At 41.6% G+C, this 21797-nt stretch overlaps 1 protein-coding gene across 2 annotated transcripts in view; it reads right to left on the bottom strand.

Moving 5' to 3' along the window:
- The window catches only part of baiap3 (BAI1 associated protein 3), a 45611-nt gene extending 28228 nt beyond the window's left edge, over positions 1–17383 (bottom strand). The window contains exons 1-12 of one of the 2 annotated variants that reach the window (XM_088329894.1): positions 17243–17383; positions 6332–6419; positions 4858–4941; positions 4663–4770; positions 4369–4428; positions 4203–4284; positions 3650–3863; positions 3515–3559; positions 3147–3224; positions 2817–2925; positions 1462–1569; positions 1295–1387 (exon numbers count right to left, since the gene is read on the bottom strand). In XM_088329894.1, the coding sequence (XP_088186020.1) occupies positions 1295–1387; positions 1462–1569; positions 2817–2925; positions 3147–3224; positions 3515–3559; positions 3650–3863; positions 4203–4284; positions 4369–4428; positions 4663–4770; positions 4858–4941; positions 6332–6403 (1053 nt within the window). In that variant the 5' untranslated portion in view covers positions 6404–6419; positions 17243–17383. The remainder of the gene's footprint in view (positions 1–1294; positions 1388–1461; positions 1570–2816; positions 2926–3146; positions 3225–3514; positions 3560–3649; positions 3864–4202; positions 4285–4368; positions 4429–4662; positions 4771–4857; positions 4942–6331; positions 6420–17242) is intronic. The other variant, XM_088329902.1, reaches the window with a different exon arrangement.
- Between the last annotated feature and the right edge of the window lie 4414 nt (positions 17384–21797).

Genomic DNA, 21797 nt, shown 5'->3' with positions numbered 1-21797 from the left:
ATAAAGTTTGATTTGTTGTTTGGAAGGGTCACTTGTTGAGATTATGTTAAGCAATGGATAGATTGATGTCAAGGCCCATTTATACTCCTGCGTGGGCTGCTGGGTTTCCCTCTGCCGACAGGGCTTGCCCCCACTAGAACCCCATTGCGAAAGACAGACAAACAGTAATCCTTTATCCCGCGACAGTCAATACTCGCAATACAGAAACATTTATTTAACCCCCTGCAAAACATGAACATTTGCAAAGTAGCAATGCCCCTTCATAAAAGCCCACAAGGGTCAAACTCACATGGAGAAGACGTCTACCGACTGAGACTGTACCATTGTAACAAAATAACAACTATAGGCCTACAAAAAAACAACACAGACCACAAAATTTCATTTAAATGAATGGTCTTTGTTGTCATTAGTCAATAGTGTAAGAAAAGTGATGTAGAGAGCAGCCAGCTAGCTTCCCCGCTAGCCTCGGGGATACAACTGTCACAAATATAGCGGTTTACCATGAGTTGTAGCTCCAGGTCATCCATCTCATGGGAAATGGATCTGGCGTTGGTGAAATACAGGCTCTGCAGGGTTGGCTTATGAAGGTCTGCGGTCTGACCTATGTTTTCTCTCCTGACACTACGCCAGTCTCTTTCCGGACCTGATAACATTCCACGGAGCAGTCGCCAGTGATCAGCAATTCTTTGCGTTCTTCTGACTCTTTTTAGATCCAGATTTTAATTGATGCATTTCTTCTCAAAAGAATGAGCCATTAAAATACTACCTGTCCTTCATAGTTTGTTTTGGGTGGACCCACTTACTTGTGCGCCCACGCTCCTATTTGTTTGACAGCATACACGAACATATCACTGTCACACACAGTCAGTCACACCCACCCAACACACACGCACCCAACCCACACACACACACACACACACACACACACACACACACACACACACACACACACACACTGCGACCTCAACCACCACAGTTGTGACGAACCGTAGCGTCACAGACCTTATTAGAAGCAAAAACAGCAGCACATATTTAGCGGGATTGATGGGGAATTGTGTATGTGCCGATACGTCGGCAGGTCCACCCCGGCACCTGCGTCACGAGTATAAATGGGCCTTAGACTTGGGGAGTGTTAGACGTCATAAATTGGATCCGAAATATTCCACTCGCCTGAAATTGATCAGAATGCACGTATGTCACCTCTTCTGTTAATTCTGCACAGCCAGCTACATGGAACTCTATTTATTTTCGCATTTTAGCTCAATGACAGCATCTCTCCAAGTAGGAAACTCACCTTGACTTGAGTGTGCTCATAATCTACAATCTGACTCAGTAGTTTCTTGTGAATGGACACGTTTGATTCTTTCTTCGACAACGTTGTGTCTCTCTGTGTCCAAAAGAGAAGCGTAAATACTTTCATCCGTGTAATTAACCAAGCATCTTCAGGGTTGCCTAACACACCTGGCTTGTGAACAGCTGCAGTATCAAGTGACATTCACCCTGCACTTTAGAGGCGCTCGAGCGAGGTTCCAGTTTGAACCATGTGTCGAAGCCTCCGACAGGAATCTCCTGTTAGAGTGATAAAAAACAAAGTTGTTGATTAAAGCGTTTTGAAAGGGTTTGGATTCAGATTCAGAATAGTTATTGTCATTGACAAAAAGACCGACAAATTTTGTTGGAGCATCCATTCATCTGATAAGTAAAAGATAATAGAAAATCCACAGAATAAATAAGACCCCAAACAAATAAATAACCCAATGTAAAAATGTGCGGATATTGTTCCATAAAATTAAACATAAAACAGCAGCAAAAGTTAAAGTCCAATTGTGTCGGGTGGTTATCATTATTCACGAGGGAACAAGGGTGGAGAAAGTGGTGAGTAATGATGATATACTGCAACAATGCAACCTGATCTTTGGCTCTTTAGACCAAATTAGGTCTAAAATGTCAATCATTACATTCTAGCCAGGCGTGTTTCTCTCTGACTTTAAAGAAAAAATAGCACGCCGACAAGGACTGCGCTGCGAGAGAAGGGTATGGACTCCATCACGCGGGTCCTCCATAAAGAAAAGGAAAAAAATGAAACAAGACAAATGACAGGTGGATATGAAAGAAAAGCTCCTTTTCTCCCAAGTCCTCACAAATAAAATATGAAAATTCAGCTTTGCTTCAGGCACGGTCCCTCAAATCACTTAATTCAACAAACTGATCCTATATACATATATGGCCATTCACAACCTGGCCCCTCCTTACCTGTCCGACCTTTTCGAGGTGCACGTCCCCACTCGCTCCCTCAGATCCTCGTCCTCCCTCCGACTGTCAGTGCCCCCTACCCACCTGAGCACCATGGGAGCCAGCGCCTTCAGTCGCGCTGCTCCAAAGCTTTGGAACAATCTACCTCCGGACCTCCAAAACTGCACACCTCTCTCCACTTTTAAGTCCCGTCTAAAAACACACCTGTTCAGGACTGCCTACAACACATAGCTTCTCCATTTCCTATGTTTTTATGATTTTATGTCTTGTTTTTATTTATTATTTTGCCCACAACTTTTTTAAATTGTATTTTTTCATTGTCTGTACAGTGTCCTTGGGTGGCCTGAAAGGCGCTTTTAAATAAAATGCATTATTATTATTATTATTGTTATAATTCGTCAGGCTCGGGCTGGAGCTGGCTTTAATACCAGCGGGCCCAGGTCGGGCTGGATTTTTTTAAAGCCTAGTTGTACCACTAATCTGGTGGGTGGGATTGTTCTCATAAGTGAGGGGCAGAGAGGGAGGGGCTTTACTTCATGTCCAAATGTCGGACGTTTTCTCACATTTAAAGATATGTTGATGCATCCCAAGAAATCGTCTGCATTTTCCTCGGAGCAGGATGATGATGATGATCCATTGGCGCGCATCGATTTTGCAATCTGCTTAAAATACCTATGAAATAAAATACATCATAAAACGATTGTCAAGAAAGAAGTCTAAAATACAGACTTTTTAATTAAAATCTTTTCATTTTAACATTATTTACATCATAGGAAGAATTCCATTATTTTTGTACTCTTAAACAGTGAAACTTTCAAGTTAGAATAGTTTTAACTTAAGCAGAACATAGCTTTATATACATTAAATCAATGCAGTATTCATGAAAATAGTACCTTCCCATTCCTCGAAGTCCACTGACTTCATTGAGTTTTTTGCAGGCTTCAGCCACTGATACATCATCATCGTGATCCCTGGAGGGCAAAAAAGAGTGGCCCTTTATGGGTCTGAGCAGATATTACTGTTTAGCGTAGGTGTGCCAAGAAATAAGGTCAACTGAAAAAAGTGTAATAGATAATAAACTCCAAGTAAATAGAGGTAATTTAATTAAGTTAAAAGCAATTATTAATTTCCCCAAAACGCTTTCTATATGCACGTAACTAAAGCCCAAATTTTAGATACATTCTGTAAAAGTGTTTAGAAACTATGATGTATTTTGATTTAACTGTAATCAATTAATTTCCAATCGGCATCCAAACCTTACCATATGTCCAAATGTAACAAATCATTGTGGACGTCATCCACTTCACTGTGAATACAAAAACGGAAAATAAATGCCCACATAGTGCATTTCTTAAATGTTTCAAGTGACTTTCTTATTACAGAATGTCCAACTCACAAGACAAAGTGCTCATCCCAGACAGGATTGAGGGTCTCCGGTTTCACTTCGGTCACTTGGATACATCTAGCTGGCAGCACTTCCTTTGTACTAGAGCGTTTCTCCAACTTGTCCTTCCTTTTCCTGAAGCTGAACTTCCTCTCCTTCTTCTCTTCAGGCTCCCGTGGGCTCTGGCCCTCCAGGATGCCCAACATGCAATAGGGGTCACTGTAGCCTAGCCACAAAATGGATGCTTAGAGATCCCATCCATATTTTGAAGTCAACATAAGCACCAAATTCCTATGTTTTATTTCCTATTTTGTGATGTGTGAGGCCATACACTAAGGACAAATCCAAACTTAAGTCATGTTCTGGTTTGTATGTCCCCTTTTATAGAATGCATTTTAAACTGATGAGCTTTATTTCCCTGAAAATCAATCAACTGCATCAATCTATGTGAATTGCAAGCCATCAGCAACTCAGAGGCAAAAACCTTTTTTCTAAGTGCTTCAAAAGCTTTCGAGTAGCACAAAGTCCTGGCTAGAAAGATGATTTTGAAATTGGAATGTCTTACCATTGGCATCTTTAGCCAGTAGATTCTTTGCTTTCAAGACAGAAGCTCTTAAGGAAAAAGTGGCTCTCTGCAAAAAAAAACACTACATGGCTACAATAATTGCAACAAAGACAGGCTCTTTTTTCTTCTTCTTTACAAAGTGAACATTAATGATACCTGGACTCACCTTAGATCCTTGCACTCTTTGGAATATAATGTCATGCTCCTCCTCACCCATATCAAAAACCTTTTTAAAGATAGAAAAAAAACCCACAGAATGTTGTTCATGAAGTTTTGTTCGGGTGACAATTCTTGTTTGAACAGACTGTATACTCATAGAAAGAAAGCTGCTCGCTGTGTTCACTTAATAAGAGTGTGACCCCCGGCCTGACATAACAATAGATGTCACAATTGAGAATTACATTTTTTAAAAAAGAGCGAGAGTGCGCCATCCAGATGTATTGTGTGTTTGTTCAGATACCTTCAAGAAGTAGGTAAAAAGTTCTTGGTCGCTCGTCACGTGCTCTGATGATGGCACCCCCACTCGATTGACGACAGTGTACACGACCTCTTCATGGAGCAAGTCAAGCTGCACAGGAAACAAAATAACTCAATTATGTATTCGTTCAGTTATTTTTTGAAAGCAATGTTGAATTTTACACTCAATCTGTCAAACCTCCGTCCTGCTAATTCTGTCTTGGATGAAGGTCTGGTCCACATGTTCTTGTGGTGGTGGCACAGTGCAGGCTACTCTTTGGCACTATGAAAGGAACCGTCTGTTAGTAAACTTAAAAGAACTTGTTGTAGACATTATACTTTCCTCCCTCTACGTGTGAAAATGCAACCATTTGATACAGTGAAGCAACTGTGCTCCAAGGCTAGCTGCTCTGATCATCCGCTGTAGGCATGTTAATGTACTCAGTGGAATTGTGCCTTTATTGTTACAAGGAGACCTTTTGAAGTGAGCTCTGCACTGTTCATTTTACTGTTAAGACTGATAATTCTTACATTAGTGTGCTGTGAAAGACCTCACTGTGTGGAAATTAACAAATAGATCCCAATTAGTCAAAAGTGGGGTGGCTTTGAAAGCTAAAACTCACACGATTTGTCAAACATCTCTCTCTCTGTTGGTTCGAGTTTTTTTCTGCATTAGCCAAGCAGAAAATAGTTTCAAAGTGAAAAAAACATTTGTTTGAGACACATTGATCAATGATCTTCCAGTTCTAGTTCTGCGTTGAAGTTAGAAGGGGTAAGTTCCAACATGACATGACCCCAAACACAATAAAAAGGGTACTTATAGTCAAACAATCTGGACTATCAAGAGAATTGAGTTTTTTCTTCTTACGTATTTTGCAACTGTTCCTGATATAGATGTAAAATAATTCATAGTAATAATTCATTGTTTTTACATACAACCTTTATGGAAAATTTGTGTTGCCTTGTACTTTAATATTATAACATAGCTATAAAAAGAGTAAATTGAAAACAGCAAAAAAAAATTCGGTCTTTGGAAAATCTGCAAAACAAATTATTTTTTGTTGTAAAAAACTTAAAAGTAAACTACTCAACATTTTATTGTTCAATAAAATAATTGATTTAGCTCCCTTGATTTTTAAAAAAATTGTATTTTTTTAATAAAGGCATTGATTCTGTTCCCTTTAAAAAATGGAAATGTTCCCTCTAAATTTAAAAGATGCTCTTCAAATTAAGCTGAGGGTTCACCAAACTTTCCTTCCTCTTTGCAAAAAATTAAAATAAAGTCCTGTTATTACCAAATCATTATTCGTCAGCTAGTCCTTAAAAAAAAAAGAAGATAAAATCGAAAAATTACACTTGATTTTTTTTTAGCCCCAGTAACATAATTATCTGGATCAACATTTGGTGATTTGGATGAAGTGCAGCAACATTTGGGTAGTGACAAAACTCTATGTCAAGACGCTAAGAAATGATCTCATTGGTTTTAAGAGGACTACTGACAGCAGCTTGTCAGTGACAAACTCCCAAAACAAAACCTGGCCCCGTCTGTTCTCGGACGTCAGCAGAGAGCAGGCATGAGCTGTGGCGACGCCCACTCAATTTTTGCTTGCTTGTACTGCATGTCGCCGGTCTGTAAACAGATGGAAAAGTGGAAGTCGGGTGTGGGAGGTTACCTCGGCCTGGCTGGCCTGCAGCATGTTCTCCTGTTTCTGGAGGATGGTATTCATACGCTCAAAGAACTCCATGCTCTCCTCTGAGATTCTGTCAAAAAAAAGCAGAAAGAAGTGTTTAGAATAACATACTATTCTACATTAAAAAAAAAAACATGGGTTCTTTGTCCAACCCACTTGCTGGTCAGCTTTTGATTTTGATCAGATGGGGCACCTCGGTTTAATTTAAAGATCAGATATGGTTAGGGAACTTTTGTATGTCACCATTTTAGTGAATTGACACCTAAACAGAAAAATGAAAGATTGTTTGAAAGATGCTTTTGGTGGCTAGTATGTATTTTCAATGTGATGTTCATTGTACAGTTGTGGCTCAAATCGAGTGTCTTGTTGTGGAGACTCCACACCTCAGGTTAGTCTTTTGACCAATTTTCCTTGCGGGTTCCCCTTACTTGCCAGATACTCCCCTTGTTGTTTCCAAACAGTGTCTTCGGTCCATCCCCTGTTACATCTAGATTCTAGAATACTAATTTGAGTTGTTTTTGCTTTATCTCTTTAATGGTAATATTTCTATTATCGGATCTGTAGAATTCGACTCAGTAATGTGTCTTTTTCAATGTTTAAAGTTTTGGTTGATGTTGATCCAGGGAGTCTTAGCTAATGCAGTTTTTTGTTTAGCACTTCAAAAACAATACACCCATGTGAAGTAGACAACTAACTACAAAAACAAGAAACCTCTTATAATGGGTCTGGCTTTGATCTGTGTTGAATATTAAAAATGGCTGTGTATTTCCACATATGCTCCTGAAGGTCTTCTAATGATTGAATGATGAGACTATAATCCCTTTTCAAACGCAGACCTTTTATATAAGGCCAATGGTTAGAAGAAATCAAGTGTCCTTTTCCAGTACAATTTGCTATAATTAAGTCCATACTGCTAACCAATCTCAGACAATGATCTACTTGACTGACGTTGATAGAATACTTATGAGTGCAATGACCGACTAGACGCAGCTGATTTACTACATTATGGATGCTCTATGTGATATATTTAAATTAAACAAGCACATCTGTGTGCAAAAATGCAAATCGTGTTTTTTTTCCCCAAAGTTGAGAGAATTCCCTGACTCCCACCAGCCTCCCGTTGTCATGGTGATACATGGCTATGGGGAACTAAATGGATCAAGCACCAACATCCTGGGAATCCCACTCACAAGCCCATTCCAAATCTCTTTCACCAGGCAGCTTTCCACCACCCGCCGATCTGCATGGAAATCACCTTTGATGTAAGTGGCTGCAGAGCAGTGGGGATCAGTCTTTTCCCAAATGCCTCCACATCTTCCTGTTTCACATCTCATGGTCATATTACCTTTTCATTGGCATCATCACATCAAGGCGGGGGTGTGGCAGCCACTTCTGGCTTGCCCCCCATAAACTCTCTCTATTCTGTGGTAGCAGAAGATAAACCCCTGAGGTATTGATGAAGGCTAATGGCAGCCACTCTGGTTGAGCTCGTCAGCCAGATTTAAAAAAAAAAAGAAGTGGACTTCCTGCCCTAAACCTTATGAAATATTTGATTATTCAACCGTATTAGAATTAAAATGTAAGAAAATGCAATTACTCCCACAGATGGACTCTGGTTTGTTGGAGCTAAACTAGACTCAGTGAGTCTTAGAAAATGATTTATTTTGTGGCATTGCAATTTTGGTTGGGTTTAGTTGCTGCACAAACTATACAAACAAGCGCCACTCAATTGTTATCCTTGCAAATTAAAACCTTCAACTCCTTAGCTTAATTGTCGCACGCATTGCGGTGAGCACAAATCTGTTCAGCATCTGTTGGTCTGACTACCAAACAGATTTGGCAGAATATAGTTAAAATTTTTTCCCCAGCTTTCAAAACATTTTTGTAGAGAAATATTTTTTTAAACACAGCTCAATTTAACACAAAGAAATAAAACAACGCATTTGCTCACGTCACTGGACAAAGACAAGCTTCTTGATGTTGCTAGGAAACAGTTTCTCTGGTTGTTTGGAGTAAAATCTATTTTCTTGAATTCATTCCGATGCTTCAATTAAGTTCCCCTTGCCGTCTTGAGCGTCACAGAGATAGGAAGCAAGCATGGAGACAGACAGTTTATTGAAAAAGCGAAGGTGACAAGCTGCCGCTCGTTTTCAAACAAGAACATCGACATAATGTGACAGCATGTACACAGCAATTAACTTGCACGGATCACTTTGTCTGCGATGGGATGAAAGACTATGCAATGCCTTCTGATCAACACCTTGATTTTTTCTTTCCCAAAGAAATCCAATTGTCACACGCTTGTCACTTGCGTCGTATTAGCTCTGCAACTCTTATCACTGCTCGATGATGCACATGACAAACTAGACCATGCCTCCACTAGTTTCTACGCTTAGATTGTCGATTTTCAGGATTGATTAGGCGAGGATTCACCGATTGAAAGTGGTGACCTAAAAGATAAAACAGTCCCTCCCTTCAGGTTTATTGACCAAAAACTAAACAAATGAGGACATGCTCACCACAGAGACACAGATAAAAGCTGGCGTGTAGTGACTTCATAGAGTTTGATTGTGTGTTTGAATGCACTGGACCCTCGCTAGTGCCACCAGTAAGCATTAGCCGTAAAATAATAAGGACTGACTTGAATCCTCAACTGCTTCATTAATGTGCTCTCCATATCTCAGTGGGACGGTCCACTGTGTAGGCACTGATTAAAAAGCAGTGACACGAAGCAGGCCAACCTGCTAATGAGACCCAGGCCATGCAGAAATGCAAAGTGTGAAGTCCACCTCTGCTAATTGGAGGATGATTGTTGCATCAAATTAACACACACACAGACAAGCACATACACTAGCGAGTGCAAATTAAGAAAGGCATTCAATATATAGCATTGATCATGTTGGCGTCCATTGTCAACTAAGGCAAGAGTTGGGGTATGTCTTTAGCAGTGTGACTGATCCACAAAGATCAACCACATGCCTCTAAAGATGATCTCTAAGAACACATGCATGATGGGGGCTCACCATGGAAGCTTTAACACCAGGGATTCCAAAAGGGAAATGAGGAATGACGAGCACAAAAGTGACAGTTCAGGGGACTATTTATGGGGTGCTAAATCTCCAAATCAAAAGAATCCTTCCTGAGCAAATTGGTTGGTGGATTTATTCAAATATCACAGCAATACAGAAGAAGATTCTGCGTGGCACCCGAGGTTGTTCTCCTAGAGTTAAAAATAAACACGGACGTCATTACAAGGGAAGTTCACATCAACGCAGCAGTGCCTGGGTTTAGGTTGCTATGGTAACCCTAGGTTCATACTATTTAGTTGTTATTTTGCAGTTTATGAGGCATCAAAACAAGCCTGAGCTGATGGTGGAGAAAGGGAAGGATGTTAAACAGGAATTGACTAGAGATGCTTGATTTGTTGCTATGAGACAAGCAAACGGCAAACATATACTGGACTAAAATTAAGAATGGAGATAAAAACAGAAAATTAAAATGCAAAATAATCATAATGGGACGCAACAGCAGTACACACTAAATGTACACATAGTATCAGTACAAACAGTTTATTTGATTACAAATTATTGGCAAATGTAAAATGTTAAAATTTGATTCCTTAATTTGCAGGAAAAAATTGGGAATGTTGATAAAAACATATTATTTTATTTGATTCTATTTATCTACCCTGGTCATATTCATCGAGAGGGGTGACAAACACATATACAAAAACGAAGAAAATAAAAAGGGAAAAAGTAGCAAAAAACACACAAAAAATTTTGGGGACCATGGCCAACCCAAATGCGTAAACACCCAAACAAGTTAAGCACCAAGGCAAAACATTTAATTTCTTTCTCAAATTTGCTTTCAGGCTCCAAGTCTCTGCACCATAAAACACAGTCGGCACAATCACACTCTTATACAGTCCCCTCTTAACATCCATACTCATACTCTTGTTACTCATCACTCTCCTCAAAGCACCCAAAACTTTGCTTCCTTGATTCACTCTGTGCAATACCTCGCAATCCATTCCACCGACTGCAGCCACATCACAACCCAAGTACCTAAAGCTTTCAACTTCTTCCAGCACCTGTCCATGCAACCTTATTTCCACTCCATCACGTGAACACTTCATCACCTTACTCTTCCCAACATTCACACATAACTTATGCCTATCACACACTCTTCCAAACTCCATTACCAACTTCTCAATGTTTCCTCAGAATCAGCCACAAGTGCTGAGTTATTTGCAAGCAACAACTGACTTACCTGCCACACGTTTCACTGTTATCCATCATCATCACACCTCTGGCAAATACTCTTGCATTCACCTCTCTCACCGCACCATCCATGTACACATTAAATAGCCATGGTGACATCACACACCCCTGTCTCACAACAGTCAACACAGAGAACTACTCACTTGTCTCACTCCCTACTCTTACACATGCTCTGCTGTTCACATAAAAACCCTTCGATGCTTCCAACAAGTTTCCACCCACTCCATACATTACCATCGCCACAACGCCTCTCTATCGACCCTGTCATATGCCTTTTCCAAATCCATGAAAGCCAAACAAACATCCTTGCCTTTTGCAAAATATTTCTCACACACCTGTTGTACAGCAAACACTTGATCCACACATCCTCTTCGTTTCCTGAAACCACTCTGCTCCTCCTTCACCACCTCATCCGTTCTTCCTCTCACTCTCTTAATCAAGACTCTTACATACAGCTTACCAGGCAAGGACAACAAACTGATACCTCTCAAATTGCTATAATCATACTGATCACCATTACCGTTATACAATGGCACCACACATGCACTACACCGATCAACAGGAACCACACCACTTAAATAGCATACATTCAACAAGCGTACTAATCAGTCAATCATAGCTGTGCCACCTTTCTTCAAGCATTCAGCAGTACAACCATCCAACCCAGGCGCCTCCCCCTTTCATTTCTTTCAGTGCCTCTTGCACCTCCCATGTTTCCACAGGCTTTACCTTTAAATCACCTAGCACGGGCATTCTCCCCATACCACCAATTGCCTTGACTCTCACTTGTGTCCCATTCTCCGCATTCAACAACTGCTTAAAATACTCTGCCCATCTCGTCCTGACTGCACTACTGCTAACCAGCAATCTACCGTCTTTATCTTTCACTTTCTCTTCCTTTCCAGACTTGCTCTTTCTTACTCTTTTCACTTCTTTCCAAAACATTTTTTTTCATTTCCTTAGAGTTCATTCCTATCTTTCGACACCATTCATCAGTTGCTTTCCTTTTCGTTGCGTCCACTATTGCTTTTACCAACCTTTTCTTCACTTTATACCTTTCATACGCATCACCACTCTCATCTTTCAGCCACTCCTCAAGGGCAGGTCTCTTCTCTGTCACAGCCTCTGAGACCTCATCATTCCACCATTCACTTCCTTTCCTAATACCTCAACCAACTTTTCTCATTCCACACACTTCTTTCGCACTCTTCAACACTGCCTCTTTAAACCACTTCCATTCCATTCCTACACACTCCACTTCTCTTCTACTAATCCGTTAATACTCTTCCCCTATCCTCTCTTTAAACTCTATTTCCTGTTCTGCCTTATTCAACTCTGACATTTTCACCTCTTCCCTCACACTCTTCTCATAACTAGCCCTCCACGATCCATCTATTCTCAGTTTTACTTCCACATAAAAATGTTTTTTTTTTTTTTTTTTTTTTTTTTTAATTTCATTACTTTACTGAAAAGAGACCATTTTAAGGCAACTGTAGAAGGAGTACACTCAAAACCCACGGTACACAAGACTTGTCAATGGCACTTGGGTGTCCGATCACTATCGGTATCATCTGCTTGTAAATTACATTTTGGTCATGTGACTTTAGCTGACTGAAAACAGGCAGAGATATTATGACAGTTTTAAAGGCTTACAAGGTCACAAAATAGTCAAGTCAAGTCAAGTCATTTTTATTTGTATAGCCCTTAATCACAATTAGTCTCTAAGGGCTTCACAAGTTATTACATATAAGAAGATTAGGTTACTCGTATGCTATAGAGTAGAAGTGAGTTTTAAGCCTAGATTTAAACATTTCCACCAAGGTTGCAGATCGGATCTCAGGGGGAAGAGCATTCCACAACACCGGTGCCCGGATGGAGAACGCTCTCGAACCAGCGGAACACTTCTTGGCTCTTGGGATCACGAGGAGACCGGCGCTCTCGGAACGAAGGCTTCGGGCCGGGACATAGGGGGAGATCAGATCTGAAAGATATGAGGGGGAAAGTCCATGTATGATTTTGTATAGTAGTAGGAGAACCTTAAAATCGCATCTTAGGCTAACAGGGAGCCAATGCAGGTTAGCCAAAATTGGGGTGATGTGATCGTACTTTTTTGTCCTTGTTAAAAGCCTCGCTGCAGCATTTTGTACCAGCTGAAGACTCTTGAGTCTGGTCATCGGAAGACCGGAAAGTAGTGCATTACAGTAGTCGAGATGGGAGGTAACAAACGCATGAATTATGATTTCCGCATCCGACTGAGAAAGTATAGGACGAATTTTAGCAATGTTACGGAGATGGAAGAAAGCGGTTCTAGTAATTTTCTTCACATGTGTTTGAAAGGACAGATCAGGGTCGAAAATGACACCTAAATTTTTAAGTGAGTCACTCTGTGTGATGTGGCAATTGTCCAAGTTCACTGCGGTTTTACAGAATAAGTCACGGAACTTAGAAGGACCGATAACTAACATTTCAGTCTTTTCAGGGTTAAGACGCAGGAAATTGAGTGACATCCACTCTTTTATCTCAGTGAGGCAGGCCTCCAAAGTTCCACAGTTTAGTGTGGCAGATTCCTCCATCGGGAGATAGAGTTGAGTGTCATCTGCGTAGCAATGGAAGCTGATATTATACTTGCGAATAATATCACCTAGTGGAAGCATATAAATGCTGAAGAGAAGGGGGCCAAGCACTGAACCCTGCGGAACACCACAAGTAACACTAAATGGCTCAGATGTCAATTCGCCATATTTAACGCAGTGTGTCCTATCTGAGAGGTAGGATCTGAACCATAATAGGACGCTTCCTGAGAGACCAATCCATTTTTCCAACCGTTCTAGCAAGATAATATGGTCCACTGTGTCAAATGCAGCACTAAGGTCCAGCAGCAGCAAAAGTGATGATGCGCCCGAGTCCATTGCCCGTAGGAGATCATTGGTTACCTTAATCAGAGCTGTCTCAGTAGAGTGGTTAGCCCTGAATCCTGATTGCATTGATTCAAAGAGATTGTTCTCGGACATGAAATCATTCAGCTGCTGTGCCACTACTTTTTCAAGTATTTTAGAAAGAAACGGTAGGTTTGACACAGGTCTATAATTACATAAGTTTTCTGGATCTAGGTTGGGTCGTTTCAGTGTGGGTTTAATGACAGCGGACTTCAAAGCAGCTGGAACTACACCTGAGGTGAGTGATATGTTTAAAATATTTAGAACTGAAGGTGCAAGAACGCCAAAGAGACCTTTAATAAGTGAACCTGGAAGTGGGTCGAACTGGCAAGTCGTCGGTTTGGCCAAATTAATCTTTCTTTCTTAATTTGTGTGAGTTGTAGTGAGTGTTGAAAATATACTACAAAATAGAGACACCTCTTTGCTAAAAAAACAAGAGTTGAGTGAATAATACAAAAGTTAGCAACTGGTATACTCAAATGTAGTATTTTCAAATTAAAGTTTGATGAGTGCAAGTTAAATTCCTATTGGTGACATTTAATAGGCTAACAAATAAAATGTGCTGGATTGTTGAGGAGACAGGTCACACAAATGCCCAACTACTACGAAGAATTGTTAGCATGCCAAAGACTATCAATTTTGAATGTTTTTAAAATAATATGATAAAATGTTTCTTGGATATAAAACAACATATCACACATATATGATTGGTTTTACACTCCATCTGCATTGATATATTGATAAGGAAACAAATCTATTTTCCTCTTGCATTACGGAGAAACTGGATTGAGACTCGTTGTCGGGAGATACTTAAATCCCTGACTCAGACCCTACATGTGTGCTGTAAATATGTTGATCCATCCATCTTCTACACACAACGATGTTGGGGGGCGGGACAATGGTTGTAGCCCATCCCAGCAAAGCACACTCTGTACTGCTTGACAAGCCAATCACAGTGAATACCAGGAGAACTCACTCATATAGTTGGAATATAACCAATGACCTAAACTGCAGGACAAACATGCTATCCAGTCGTCCACTGTATCGCAAAAATATAGAACAAGTCATGATAAATGATGTAAACTTCTTCCTAAATTTATCTGCCTAGTGAATGAGGATGTACACTACATTTAAAAAATTTAGGGTAGTTTAGAAAAGTCCTTATTTTAGAAGGAAAAGCTAAACCTAGGCTTAAAACACACTTTTATTCTCTAGCTTACGAATACTTATCTTTCCAGTTGACAATATCTGTGTATTATTTTTCATTGTAACATTCATTGCAGCCTGGTCATCCCGGAAGGGGAATTACATCATGTGCAGTCCCTTCTAGAGGTTTCTTCATTTTCCTCATGTTGAGGTTTTTTAGTGCTTCCTTGCCCTCATGTAGGTTTTAGATCAGGGGACGGTGTAATAATAGTCCGTGGTTTGCAATAATCTTTGGTCTGTGCAGCCCATTAAGACTCCTTGTGATTAAGGGCTATACAAAGAAACATGACTTGACTTAACACTTTGTTCTCAATTAAGATAACATTAAACTAATCAGAAATACACACCTATACATTGTTATCGAGGTAAAGGATTATTTTAGTGGCAAATGTGTATTTTTAATGCCAATACAGTAGGTTTCAAGTAGGTTTTCTTAGCAACCAAAGCTCCAGTGTTCTAATAGTGAGTTTGGCATTTTTTTTTAGAATGTAAAAAGATTATTAGAAAACTCTTGTGCAATGATGTTAGCACAACTGAAAACAGTTTAGCTGGTTAGAGAAGATGTAAAACTGACCTTCCTTAGGGCTAGTTGAGTATCTGGAGCATTGCGTTTGTATTGTATCTTCTTTCACTGTTTCTAATTCATAAAATTTAATTATATGCATCATTTAATGGATATTTTAGGAGATTGGAGTAATAACGATGTACTCTACTGTGTAAATCAGTTTATGTTATGTTTTTACCTTATCTCTAAGTGTGAGAGGGTCAAACAGAGTTGCCGGATACAACCGAATGTTTGATCTTACATTACACATAGTCCAGTGTTTTTCCGAATTGCTCAGTCCACAATTGAATGGATTTGGGAGTACAGTCCATAAACATGCCCGATTAAAGTCGCCGTCGACGATAAAGCTCCGTTGGGGATTTAGCGCTATGCTAACGTTAGCATCCGGTGAAACTGTTAGCGGTGGAAAGTATACAGCAAACACAAAGACCACAGTTAACTCTCCCGGTACATAGCTAGAAACTCCATATCGAGTGAGCATTGTGTATCAATGGTTCTGCTATTATTGTAGCGCGTAGTCTCCAACCCCTGTTTTTACCAGAGTCTTCGTCTCGTTCGAGCCAGTGATGTAATGCGGCGTTGGGAAATCCAGGACTCCGTGGTGGCAAAAAAAAAAAAAAAAAAAAAAAAAAAAATCCTCCAATTCCGGACGTTGTTGGTGGCGATCCGCAGCTCAATTCACTCATTGTGGACGATGGATCTGGCGTTGGTTGAACATGCTTGGGAGCGCTGGTCTGTGTGGTCGCCTTCTTAGCTCAGCCTTTGCTCCGTCGTTGTCATTGTCGGCAGGCGGGCAAATCTTCCAGGGAGATCCGGTGGTCTCTGTATATCCCTCGGGATGTAGTGGATATTATTGTAAATGCGAAGGGAGTCGAAGGGAAAATAAGAGGGATCAGGGGACACTGAAAAACAAAAGACGAACTGGAGCCCGAGCCGCAGCCTCTGCACAACGCGCCACCATCTTGACTTGAATAGGAGCACCAATGAGAGTTATTGTTATTATAATACTCTTTTTATATAGTATGCTAAAATTACATATGGAGACAGAATGATGATGATGACGGTGAAAATAGTGATGGTGATGACAATGATGATGATGATGATGATGAAGTGACTGTGCATCCACAGAACCTATGTAAATCTATATGTTTGTGATGTGTTTGTTGTATGTAAATACACAGGAGATCTAGCTGTAAGACACAATTATTGAGGAAGTCGAAGGGGTAGGATGAAATAAGGATATGGTTCATTCTTTTCCTTTCCCGACAAGTGACGTCAATATTGTTTTGGTTTTTTGACTTGTTTTTTGTTTTAGATTTCTTTTCTCATGTTCAAATTAGAGTTTGAAAGTATTAATTATTTATTCATTTATTCAAATTCAAAGGAAGAGTCATGCTCCTGGTCTGTTTGATAGACTTGGTGACACATTTCAATAGCGTAAAAACAGGAAAAGTTAACCGATCGTACTACTTGGTTAGGTCACACACGGACACTATTATTTCCTGCTTTGTTTAAAAAAACATATTTCTCTTATTTAATCTCGGAAAACGCCTCACCATTTCCTTTTCCAGAACTCATGGCTAGGGTCACAAAAAGCCACAAAAAGGAGATGCAGTATGATAAAAACAAACTTTCTGCGTATTATAAACAAGTGGGCCAGATCAGGCATCATGTTGGAAGCTCATGTGCATACTGGGATGAGCTGAGGCTGGCATTGAGCAATCTCAAGTAGTAAGCCCTGGGACTGTTCGTTGGTAGAGCAAGATCTTGGTAAAAAAAAAAAAACTCGTACATCGAAATTCTTCTGTCTAGGGGTGCTCGAATAAAAAGGTGCCGCTGTAACTGAGTAATAAAGTAAAAATATAACTACGAGTGTTGCCTCTGTGTGCATACATGTTTTACCGACCTTCGGGCTAAGGGCTCTGGGCTTTGGGTGAGGGGACTTCCGGCAGCAGGCGGTGATTCCCTGCGGTTTCTCAATGACTGGCTCCTTTGAACCTGGCGCAAGACGCTACTCTTCAGGTCCAGTAGTCGTCATGGCGATTTCCTGTAAGACCCCAAAAAACAAAGAGTGTGAGGAGGCATTCAATGGGTTAATGTTTCTTTTACTATGTTTGTTGAACTCCGCAAAACTATGATAGGATCAATTTGTAATTATTTTGAGGTTGTGACTCCCAAAGTGAAAAACTGATAGTTTCTTTTAATTTCATATAAGGGCGCCGCCCTGGACCATCTTACACACATGCAGGCTGTAAAGACCTGACTGAGATGTTGGCTAAGCGTTCCATTGACATTTATGCTAATTTAGGTTAATGCTGAACGAAATCAACTAGGATTTGAAAAATAAATTTGTCTGGAACATCTAGAGAAGCAGCACAATTCATGACATTGTGAGTCCCAATGTGATTGAAATTAGTTTATCCTTTGTTCACCTACATGCCCCTTTTTAAAAATGACATTTTCTTTCAGGATTCTTTACATTTTTTGTTTCAGGTTTCTCCCATAAAAATCATCTACTTATAATATGATGTTTAAATTTAAATGGGAATTCCTGTACAATGTACCTGTTTAAAAGCTACAGGGAGCTGATCCTTGACTTTTGCAAAATTTGAAATCAAGTCATTGATGACCACGGAAGTCAATGGAGCAGAAACTACCTGAACGTAAAGTGTGTGTATCTGAATCATGATGTGTTAATTATATTTGTCCATCAATGCTTATAAAATAATTCAAAATTGTCTTTTAGGTTCCCTTCACTGCTTATCCTTACGCTGCTTTCAAATGTGTGCCTTCATATATTAGCATTTAACCAATCACATTTCAGCCATTAGTTGTAGGCTCAGAAATCTACCTGGAAGCCTTCACAAAAAATTGTAAATGCCTTATACTGTTACATTAGTAAAATTGAGTTGGTGGAAATTGGGCTTTTCTGTTTGACGTAGGGAATGTTAGCGATTCGACAAAAGATGTTTGACTACCTAACAGCCGTTATATTTCAAGTGAACAAGCAGTACAAGGAAATATAAGTATTGAATAAAGTGTGGATTTAATAGTGTTTTTGTCAACCCACATTAACTAAAGGATTTGGTTGCAGATTTAATGTCAATACCATTTTTAAGACGTTAATTTCAAGAAAAGGTTGACAATATTAAAGAATTTCGGAAAACCCCGAAGCGAGCATAGCTTTTGCAAGCCGGAACAGGTTTTTACGCCACTCTCAGCCTAGAGGTAATATCTTAAGTTTAACCCGAGCTCAATACCAGACTTTTTTGAAAAATAGCCACCTGTCATTGTTCTTATTTGTCTCTGTTTATACAATATCCTTTAACTTAAATTCCTTTACAAACTACAGGCTTCCCGTTTCTCATGTGGGGCCATCCCTCTCGCGCAGTTGTCAGGTTCCCCGGCTTGAACCACGCTTTAGCGCAGAGGCATCAGTCGATGTCAAACCCAGAGAACAGAGGGCCCTGAGAGGGGACCGTGGTTGGCCCAAATCACCTTTCCTCCACCCGAGTCCTCAAACACAAAATGGGAGATCGCACTTCCAAGAGTTTATATGCGAATAACACATCGCATTTCAGACTGGAGCTGGAGGCCTAGGTGTGAAATGCACAGACTGCCACTACCCAACTCACACTTTTAGTCAAGCACCAGTGGTCAATAACAAGTTGCTGCTCTACCACTGGGAGCAAATTGATGTCTAGTGTCTTCCCCATGATCAATCCAACAACCCTAAGATTGGAAGGACACTAAACCACAAACCCTTGTTATCCACAATATTGTGGAAATAGTATAAATGTGACATCAGGGAACACTTATGCATCATAATATGTGTTATAATTTTACTAAAGTGCATCTTGTAAGGAACTTCACACGCATAATATCACACCGTTCACTTTCATTCCAACCTCAAGGTTGCCTTTCAAGACTAACAGAATTATATAACCTTCATAACTTCACAGCTCTCTGCAGAGAAGATTCAAATAAAGTTAGATGGATTTAATAAAGTTGAGCATGGGAAGACAGCAAGCGCTGGGCGAGTTTTCCTTTCAATATCAACAAAAGATATTTCATAAATCAGCTCAGCTCAAGTCAAAATCTATTCAACCACTTACTATAAATGCATGATTTCCTAGGCCCAGGCCAATTATGTGTTGGGATAAATCGAATACATTCCCACTGTATTATCATTTGATCATTTAAATCAAGAGAAAAGGTTGAAATTGTTTTCCTCAACAGAGCCAATTTTCATTGGTTGCTGTTTAATTCATTAAAATTAGGGATGCACGGTAGCTGTTTTTTTCCTGCCAATACCTGATAAAATCCTGCTTCAGGGACTAATACCAATACACTTTTCTATTTTGTCCTTACTGACTGCCAGAGGGGGCGCTTCAAGCACGGAATTTGAGCCTTTGCATATTTCTAGAAATGCATGCCACAAATGAGTCCATCCATCTCACCTGTCTCATTAGGAATGTCTATAAATTCCAGTCTCATCACAGGTGCTCCACCTTTTTATGTTCTCTCTGTCACGAGACGTGGTGGCGTGGAAGGTGACCGGACCAGAACGGAGGCAGGAGGCATGAAGGGAGAACTCAAATGCGTTGATGATCCATAGGTTTTATTTAATAAAATAAAAGTCGCCCAATACTCCGGGGCAAAACAGAACAATACAGAGTTCCTCCGGCACGAACTTAACGGGACATGGCATAACAGACTAAAACAGGACAAGGCATAACAGACTAAACAGGACAAGGCATAACAGACCGGGACTGTGAAGAATGAGTAGTAATGAACCCGCACCCGCCAAACCCAAAATCCAGCCTTAAATTGCAGAACAGCAATCAGCTGATCTGCTTCAGCTTGAGTTCGGGGGCGTGGCATACTGGTCGTCATGGCGACCGTGACAGAGCCCCCCTCTTAAGGGACAGCTCCCGAGGTCCCAAAAAAGAAAAAATTACTACCTCGCACCCCGGAATGTTGACGATCGCGATTGGGGCAACCCTGCTCCCTCCTCCGAACACGCAGGAACGGGGAGAGGCAGGCGCCATCTGCGTCGGGCGGATCGGAATCGGCGCTCGGCAGGGGGGGTCTGGTGGCCAACTGGACAGGGGATGACAGACAGGCAGAACCGACGAGAACAGGACAGATAAACAGGACAGGCAAAAACAGGACAGATAAACAGGACAGGCAAAATCAGAACAGGTAAACAGGACAGGCCGATGCAGAAGAGTCGCACTCAGGACAGGCCGATGCAGAAGAGTCGCACTCAGGACAGGCCGATGCAGAAGAGTCGCACTCAGGTCAGGCCGATGCAGAAGAGTCGCACTCAGGTCAGGCCGATGCAGAAGAGTCGCACTCAGGTCAGGCCGATGCAGAAGAGTCGCACTCAGGTCAGGCCGATGCAGAAGAGTCGCACTCAGGTCAGGCCAATGCAGAAGAGTCGCACTCAGGGGGGTCAGATTCAGAAGAGTCGCACTCAGGGGGGTCAGATTCAGAAGAGTCGACTCAGGGGGTTATCAGATTCAGAAGAGTCAGACTCAGGGGGGATCAGATTCAGAAGAGTCAGACTCAGGGGGGATCAGATTCAGAAGAGTCAGACTCAGGGGGGAACAGATTCAGAAGAGTCAGACTCAGGGGGGAACAGATTCAGAAGAGTCAGACTCGGGGGAACAGATTCAGAACAGACAAGACAGGACAGGAAAGACTGAACAAAATCAGTACTGGGAGTCGAACAGGCAGGCATGGGAGTCGAACAGGCAGGCATGGGAGTCGAACAGGCAGGCATGGGAGTCGAACAGGCAGGCTTGGGAGTCGAACAGGCAGGCTTGGGAGTCGAACAGGCAGGCTTGGGAGTCGAACAGGCAGGCTTGGGAGTCGAACAGGCAGGCTTGGGAGTCGAACAGGCAGGCTTGGGAGTCGAACAGGCAGGCTTGGGAGTCGAACAGGCAGGCTTGGGAGTCGAACAGGCAGGCTTGGGAGTCGAACAGGCAGGCTTGGGAGTCGAACAGGCAGGCTTGGGAGTCGGAGTCGGCCCGACGGGCAGCAGAGTCGGAGTCGGCCCGACGGGCAGCGGAGTCGGAGTCGGACTTGCACGCAGGGGAGAGGGAATAGCAGGCAATCGGCACGGGAGTCGGGCAGGCAGGCGTCAATTCTTCCTGGGACCCCATTCGAGGCACAGCAAGGGCCACGACGGGCGGGGCCGTGGTTCGAACGGGCAGGGAGTCGGAGTCGGCCCGACGGGCAGCAGAGTCGGAGTCGGCCCGACGGGCAGCAGAGTCGGAGTCGGGCTGGCACGCAGGGGAGACGGAATAGCAGGCAATCGGCACGGGAGTCGGGCAGGCAGGCATGAGAGTCGAACAGGCAGGCGTCAATTCTTCCCGGGACCCCATTCGAGGCACAGCAAGGGCCACGACGGGCGGGGCCGTGGTTCGAACGGGCAGGGAAGGCCAACTCAGTAG

The sequence above is a fragment of the Urocampus carinirostris genome, chromosome 1, assembly GCF_059441175.1.
Source record: "Urocampus carinirostris isolate Australia breed hairy pipefish chromosome 1, RoL_Ucar_1.0, whole genome shotgun sequence".
NCBI lineage: Eukaryota > Metazoa > Chordata > Actinopteri > Syngnathiformes > Syngnathidae > Urocampus > Urocampus carinirostris.
Note: the sequence above shows the minus strand (reverse complement) of the source record. Positions and strands in the feature narration are given on the sequence as shown.